The 8,111-nt window shown below is 41.4% G+C and overlaps 1 protein-coding gene across 1 annotated transcript; it reads right to left on the bottom strand.

Moving 5' to 3' along the window:
• Nucleotides 1-1,285: 1,285 nt before the first annotated feature.
• On the bottom strand, nt 1,286-7,330 carry LOC108138265 (serine palmitoyltransferase 2). Its single transcript, XM_017260415.2, has 4 exons — nt 6,997-7,330; nt 2,713-3,819; nt 2,377-2,639; nt 1,286-2,164 (listed from the first exon to the last, which is right to left on the bottom strand). Exons 1-4 carry the CDS (start codon nt 7,204-7,206, stop codon nt 1,948-1,950), a joined length of 1,797 nt encoding a protein of 598 aa, XP_017115904.1. The 5' UTR covers nt 7,207-7,330; the 3' UTR covers nt 1,286-1,947.
• Nucleotides 7,331-8,111: the final 781 nt, after the last annotated feature.

The following is an 8,111-nucleotide window of genomic DNA, read 5'->3' as shown; positions in this document are numbered from 1 at the left end:
TCTTGAAATAAATTATTAATAAACTAAAACATATTTTTTTGAAATGATTGTCTATAATGTCCTGCACAGCGAGTTACTTTAAAAGCATTTTGAATGCACTTTTAACGAGCATTTTGGCAGGCTCTCCCACATGCCAAAATTTAAACTCGATTTCCATGTACTCCCCACAGAACAAACAAGAACAACTCAATAAATATTGCCCAGAACATAAAATTGAAAGTATTGCCCAAGCCCATAAACCAACAAAACTCTTAACATGCCGCACGCCCATCCTCGTCCCCCTTATTGTCTTTCGATCTGAGAGTTGTTCGCCCTTTGTCTTAATTTCTTGAAAGGCCGAGACAATTACAATTGGAATTTATTTGGCTTTGTGGTCGGCACCGGAAAAGGAAAACAGGGAGCGATGCAGAGATGTCATGAGTTACTGTTAATTAGAAAATTGTTATTCCAAGGATTGCAGTCTGGCTTCGAGCCTTAATGTGTGAATGCGTGTTGAAAACAGATTGGATAAGTTTAATACTCAGTTGTCAATTAAAATATATTCGCATTTATTACTTACATTGACTTCGTCCAAAATATATCGTTTCTTTTATTCAAATTTAATTTCCGTGTCACATAAAGAATACCAAAAAAAGCCTCCATATAATGTTAAACCATTTATTTAAAGGGATGAGAGTATGAACTCTAAGCTTAAATTTCTTATGTTTCAGCATAAAGTCTTTAAAATAATTACATCTTGTTTTATTTGCAAGCCAATGTGCGACGACAATTAATAACTTTGAAAATATTCTGCGAACTCCATATCAACTTCTACAATTATATTTAAAATTTGTAAATATGTTTGATTTGTAAATGATAATATACTTTAAATTAATTTAGTCGCAGATCAAAGTCAGCACAGCTCTCAAGAAAAATAGATCCATCAATTACCACATTGGTAAATAATTAATATTTTTATTTACTTAGCTGTTTCTCGAATATATTAGAGAACATATTTCGTAAGGGAATTTATTTTGAATATTGGCGGGAAAAACTTAACAGTAGTCTGTTAACTGTCAAGTATGCCATTTAAACATTTCCCGCTATTGAGCAGCGGTACTGCTAAACTACAAAACTGCGAAAGTTCAGTTTGACGGTCTGGCAGCACTCGGTTTTCCACACGATTTAAATATTTTAGTCTGAGTTTGTTATTATTATTTCAAATCATCAGCCAGATCCAACTATTATACAATTATTTTGTGCGTAACAAGAATAAAAGTTAGAAATCGCACCTCTACACAGTTAGTTCAATAGATAAAGCAACAGTTATTTATTTCTTGATAGAAAAATAAAATCATTAATACATAATCATTATACATATATATATATATAGGTTCCTGACAATGGCCCAAATTTTGGACCCCAGAGGCCTAGCGAAATGGTGTTTTACAATTTCGTTTGGCTCAGCTTAAATGGCTTAAATGGTAGAAGCGAGGTGCTCGACTGTCCCACGAAAAAGGGGCTTCCCCTTAGCTTAGCTCTGAATTTAACCAAAACCAAAACCAAAACCTGACTTTGACTTGCTTAATTCATTTCACACATCTTCTTTACCCAACAAAATACGCAAAATGCAAAAATGCAGCAGGCGGACTAAAGAAGACAACTGGAGTTTACAATTACAGTAACAACTACGTAGAGGTAAATGCTAAATAATTAATAATATTTTATCATTTAAGCTAGGTGCTGTACTTATCTGTTCTCCTTGCTGTAGTGATGCTCCCTTCCCAATGGATATTCCCGGGGAATTAGTCATAAACAGAAGCCCACTCCACGTGGTAACCCATCGTTCCTGAATGATCTAGCAATATCTGGACTGTGTTTTATACTTTTGGTCTAACAATCTCGGGGAGACTGACTTTCACATCCCCCCTGGCTTAACTGCTATGTCTCCTATGACTCCTATGTATCCTAGTAGACGACGGGATTCGGATCGCGAGGCTTGCGGGAATACTTAAGGCCCAGATCGTCGGCGATCTCGTCTATCGCCTCCAGGGCAAAGTCCAGTTGCTCCTTGGTGTGGGCGGCCGACAGGCAGAAACGGATGCGTCCCTCCATAATGGGCGTGGCCGGGAATCCAGCGCCCACGGCGGCAATGTGCCGGGTCGTCAAGGTGCGAACCACAGCGCTAGAAACGGATAGCAAACGGATTAGCAAACGGAAATGAATTATGTTAAGGAGCAAATGAAATAATAGTGAAACATTTCCCGCGTACATGAAACCAGTTCAAATCGCCAAGCAGCGTCTGCAGTCGGGAGAGATTTAGCTTATAATAATAGCTTATAATTCAAGTGCACAGTGCTGAGATCTAGAGATTCCCAAACAGCGCCTCCTACTCACCCGATCTTGGAGAAGAGGTACACCAGCATGGGCACCACCGGCGAGTCCTCGTGGCCGTATGTGATCACGCCCAGCTGCGCCAGACGGCGGCGGAAGTAGCGCGTGTTGCGGGCCAGCTGGTGGATCTTCTTGCGGCCAATGTCGGTGCCATCCTCGCCCATAATGGTCCTCATGGAGGTCAGGATCTGCTGGGCAATAGGCGGTGAAATGGAGGCGGCATAGCAATGGGCATGACTGTTGGTGCGCAGGAAGTCAATCAGTTTCTGGTGGAGTACAAAAGATACAATGGGTTAGTGGTTAGTGGGTTATTTTTGGGTACACAGAAGGAGAATGCACCTTTGATCCGGCGAGATAGCCACCAGCACTGCCGAAACTCTTGGTGAAGGTGCCCATCAGGATGTCCACCTCCTTGGGATCGACATTGAAGTAGTCGGTAACGCCGCGGCCACGAGAGCCCATGGCTCCTACGCTGTGCGCCTCGTCCAGATACAAGTACGCCTTGTACTTCTTCTTCAGCGCAATCACTTCGGGCAGCCGGACAATGGAGCCCTCCATGCTGAAGATGCCCTCGACCAGGATCATCACCTTGTCCCACGGCTGGCCGCCCCTCTTCGGATTGCCATGGCAGATGCCCTGGCGCAGCACTCGCTCCAGGTCGCGCATGTTGTTGTGCTTGAACACCTTGGTGGTGGCTCCGGACAGGCGCAGTCCCAGGATGATGGAGGCATGGTTCTTCTCGTCACTGACCACCAGACTGTTGGGTCCCAGCAGCGACGGCAGATTGAGGGCATTCGTGGCGAAGCCCATGCCAAAGACAATGGCATCCTCCACGCCAAAGTACCGGGCTGTCTGGGCCTCCAGTTCGCGCAGCTGCTCGTTGTCGCCCAGCTCACAGCGGGAGCTGCAGTAGGCCAGTCCCGAGTGCCGAGCACTCTCCTCCGACTCGTCGGCACAGCGTCCGGTGGCCGCTGCGAATCCCAGGTAATTGTAGGAGCCCAAGTTCAGGCAGCGCGTCTCCGTGCCGGTGAACTTGAAGCTCCAGCCGTAGTCGTCGGTGACGCGATCCTTCAGCGTGAGCTCCTCGCCGGGCACACTGCAAATGGGGCGATTCCAGCAGTCCTTGATGCGGCGGTACACGTACCGCGAGTAGAAGCTCTCGAAGGCATCGTACAGCGTCACATAGCCGTCGCGACCCTTCTCCGTGGCCACCTTGGGCACGAAGAGCAGCTGGTTGATGTAGCCCAGGATCATCAGCAGGTAGAAGCCCAAGTACGTGAGGCAGGCCGTGTGCAGCGGCACCTCCTCGAAGGAGGTCTTCTGCCTGTGCTCCTCCGCCGGCGACAGCTTCCCCTCCGCCTGGTTGGGTTTCGACTCGGATTCCGTCGAGGCATGTCCACCGGAGGTCCATTTCTTTTCCGGATGGTAGTTCACCAAGCTGGGACTCTGCGTAAAGCGAAGAGATAAAGTATTAATGGATCGACTATGGCCATCGCTGGGAATCTATCTCATCATAGCCCTTATTGAAAATCGCTTATCAGAGCGCAGATAATCAGCGTTAAAAGTGGAATCGGGCTAGAGAACTCTATGATCAGCAGGTGCGAAAAGTAATTAATAAGGGGTGATACACTTAAAGAAAATATGCGAGCATAGGTATTTTAACTGGTTGAGTAATATAGTTGGTTAGAAATTCTAGTTTTAGGCGTTATACCTCTACTGGGATAGAAAGTTATATAAGTCTTTAAGTCTTTAATATGCATTCATACTTCTTTTCTAATTTAATAGTGGTACAGTGAACTATAAATAAGTAGTTTAAAGTTAACCCTTTTTGAAGTCAATATAAAATGCATTCACACATCATTTCTTAAAATTGTTGTGAGAACTTAATAAAAGCTAAATACCTTAATCAAATTTGTTAAATTCATAAAAAGTTTATAGGTATCCAAATTAAAAAAAAAACTTTTCCTTTAACTACCTTAAGAAATCTATGCAAAGGCAATATTCCACATTTTTCCACAATTATTTTATTACTCTATAAACTATATGTGAAATTTTGGAAAATTTAAATCTGGTAAGATTTTCCTCTGAAAAAAATTCTTTATCATCGTGATTTTATAGTCGAACTTAAATTGGTTGCCCTTTCTGTGCGTTCAGTCAATTCAGCAGCCAATTAACACTAAACTAACATATCCATATATGCATGCCTGGTACGTACATATATACTATATAGTCACACGACAACTGAACGATGAACAATTTGCTGCATGCTCACATGAGCCCAGTTCGACATGAAGTCACACTCGGCGGAAAAGAGACGGCAGACCGCTGGATGAAAGAGAGGCAAGTCTGGGGAAGCCGTACAGTGTTTGGATATACAATTGCCCAACTGGCACACTTCAACCTCGTTGGCCAACAAATGAACTTATTTACTCGAGTGTACAAATCAGTAGGGTATTGATTTTAAGGCCAAAGGATCTAGATTCAATAGACAAGCTCCCATTAGTTGGGCATTTCGCTTTGCTGATATATGGTATAGCGATATAGTATAGTATATACACGCTCACCTAATCGTATAACAATAACGAGTCGGCGACAATAATATTTCGTGTTTATTATCATTTGCCACCGGGCTTGTTTACTAAATATAGAGATGTAGGCAGCGGGGAGGGGAGGGGAGCGGGGAGGGGAGGGCGCCGGGATCAAGTGGGTTACGCGCTGCTGGCTTTTTTAATGGACCGACTTGGGTAAGGGTATATCGACGAAGCCGAGTTGAGTAAATAAATAAAAAAAAATGTGTAATACTAATTACCCGATTGAGTGGCTGCAACTGGAGAAATGGAAGGAAGGAAGGAAACAAAGGGGTTGAGAACTAGATAATGGTTTCCACATGTTGCGGATCCATGGAAGTCAAGATAACGACTGACACTAGACCAGCACATGGCAAAGTTCCCTAAAGACTTTCAAGGGGATTCCAAAGAAGCATTACCTGTGAGTCATTAGCTAATTGGATGGCTCTTTGATTTTTGTAATTTCAAACTAACTGTATCTAAAAAAAAAAGTTATTTATTCAAGTTGTTATTTTGATAAGCATGTGAATTATAATTAATGTATGCTGCTACAAATTTCAGTTCAAGATATCAAGGTTTAAGGGGTTCCAAACACGCGCACACGTTCTACTACTGATAAAACTAATAAAGCTTTTGAGTTCAAGTGAACTGGCAAAGTGGTTAAAAAACTATAGAATTAAGTTCCTAATAAAAACATATTTAATTACTAAAGCCAACTAATGTGTACACTAAACTTGTTAGGTCTTATTTATTAAATACATACACAAAATTAATTCTTAAGAAAAGAGCTTATTGATTTTTATATTAGAAAACAATGATCGTTAATGAGTTTAATATTTATTTAACATTTTAATTTAAATTACGTATTAAAATTGTATATTTAATAGATTAGCCATAAAAATATTATAATCTATTAGGTAAGCCCTCTTATAGTTTTCTCTGGCACCCCCAGACATTCTTACGCTCCCGAAACTGGACAAAAAAAATCTTATCACCGTCAAATCAACGCCCACCCGAATACTTTTGCTTTTGCCTTCGGCGATTGTGGAAACTTTGTGATTCACCATTCACCAGTGAGTCGCATTCTGCGAGGCTTTACGTAAAAGATTGGTCGGAACGGAATGGGCCCGATAAGGCGGGCCCGGCATGGCATGACAATTTATGTATTACCAGACCCCGGCGAATCGGGTATTACGGGGGTGAATTTCGGTTTTTGGGGTCGGCCAACCTCTGGGAAAATTACAATCGAGTGCAGGAGTGCCGGAAAAGTGACAATGATAAGATCAAACCAGTGCATATAGCTAAAGAGTTACCTCTACCAATTATTTACATATTTTTATGTACAACTTTATTGGTACTAATTTTGGGATTTAATATTGTCATTTAATTCAAATTATTCAAAACACAACATTAAAAGCTATACGAGCATATTTTAAGACTCCATAAAAACATTAAGAACTAACTAAAAGTCTAAGTGTAAATTATTATTGTGGCCTTTGGATTGTTTGGAAATGAATTTTTTGTTAATGTATTCATAATTCACTGATCGGAAATCAATATTCCATTGTAAACATGGGTAAATTTTTATGTTCTTTTGGCATGCTATCGAAGTATACTACTTCCTAAAGTTTATCGGCTTTAGTAACAATTAACAATTATTCTTTTGAACTTAAATTAGCCCCTAAGAAATAGCCAAAATATTCCGGTTGGACAGCACTGGCGGCGAAAAGGAAAACACTGCAGTGGTGTAAAATCAGCTGGAGGTTGACCCAGAAAAACGAGGAAAAGCCGAGGAAACTCGCCGCCCCCCAACCCCGCCCAAAATGCAACAAAAGTTGGCCGAAATTTTTCAGCTGACGCATCCTCTCTCACTCACTCTCTCTAAAAATCAATGGGATGACTTGCCGGTTGAAAGTGCGAGCGAGAGAGAGAGATAGCGAGAGAGAGAGAAATGGAAGCACATTTTTGGCCAATTTTAATGGGTTTTTAGTTTGTATTTTGCATTTGGCCAACTTTTGATATGCCGTCATGCACTGAGCGAAAACGCTGAGCTCACCTTGGCGTCGTGAGTGGGCTTCGAATGGCAGCGTCGCGTGCGAATTTCCGTGTATGCGGGTGCCGAGAATTTTCGCTGGCTGAGAAGTTCCTCTTTTTCCGGAGGACTAAAGCTGGCCGCCCCGTTTCCGTTCGGCACCTTTCCATTCCCGTTTGTCGTCGCGTAACTCTGCTCGAAAACCGTTCCAGAATCGCCGTCGAAGTTTCCCATCTTGCCCGATTTCCGATTAAAACGCGCCCAACAAATTACCGAGTAATGGTTGCGTTTTGCTTAAATAGGTTTTCTTTCGCCGCACTTTTTCGCTGTTGCCACTCTTCTTTGCCGTCGCTCTCTTTCTGTTCTGTTGGTTCGGCGTTTTGCTAACATTTCTCTGCTAGGCCGATGTTACGCTAACATTTCTCTGTTAGCTCGATGTTACACTAACATTTCTCTGTTAGCTCGAAAGCGACAGCCAACATTTCTCTGTTAGTTCGACGTTTCGCTTACATTTCTCTGTTAGACATCGATGTCATCGATGCTTTCAAGATATCGGTCCCATTTTTAACAGTGATTATCGATGTTTTCTTGCCACTGTTAACGTGTCACTTCAGTTCTATATCGCTGACACTCACGAACGAAATAATATATCGACACGCGTTTGGCAAGTTTGCTCATCCCCATCTAGGTGAGGTTGCCAGGTTCGGCGCTCGTTTTAAATGACGACTAAAAAGCAAACTATTTTGGTCGATATCTCGTTAAATAATAAATATGTATTTCAATTAGATCTCGAATTTCTGTTTGTTTGAATGTATTTTTCGTAATCAGGACCCCAAAATACATGGATCCTGAACATTTGAAAATGATCGGAAGTACAGCCGAAATTTCTTAAATTATTTATATCAGAACCAAACTATACACATGTCAAAAAAATAATTTTGTTGTTAATATTTAATGCTATCATATAAATAAAACCACAACCTAACAATGATTTATAAGAGCTATAGCTCACGTAGGATATTCCAATTATTTTGTACATATTTCATGTTTTTGTTTTGTGTTTTGTTTGTTTACTTATTTAATAGTTTTATTTATATTTATTATATTTATTGAATAATTTGAATGTTGTTTTCGGAGTG

This window comes from Drosophila elegans, unplaced genomic scaffold (genome assembly GCF_018152505.1).
Source record: "Drosophila elegans isolate 14027-0461.03 unplaced genomic scaffold, ASM1815250v1 contig_814, whole genome shotgun sequence".
In the NCBI taxonomy this organism is placed as follows: domain Eukaryota; kingdom Metazoa; phylum Arthropoda; class Insecta; order Diptera; family Drosophilidae; genus Drosophila; species Drosophila elegans.
Note: the sequence above shows the minus strand (reverse complement) of the source record. Positions and strands in the feature narration are given on the sequence as shown.

Excerpts from the sequence above, each read along its gene's own strand:
- LOC108138265 (XM_017260415.2), bottom strand. The coding sequence starts at position 7,206 with ATGGGAAACTTCGACGGCGATTCTGGAACGGTTTTCGAGCAGAGTTAC. Across the intron at positions 3,820-6,996 it reads AGCCCACTCACGACGCCAAG|AGTCCCAGCTTGGTGAACTA; the intron begins GTGAGCTCAGCG and ends CGCTTTACGCAG. Across the intron at positions 2,165-2,376 it reads TACCTCTTCTCCAAGATCGG|CGCTGTGGTTCGCACCTTGA; the intron begins GTGAGTAGGAGG and ends ATCCGTTTCTAG.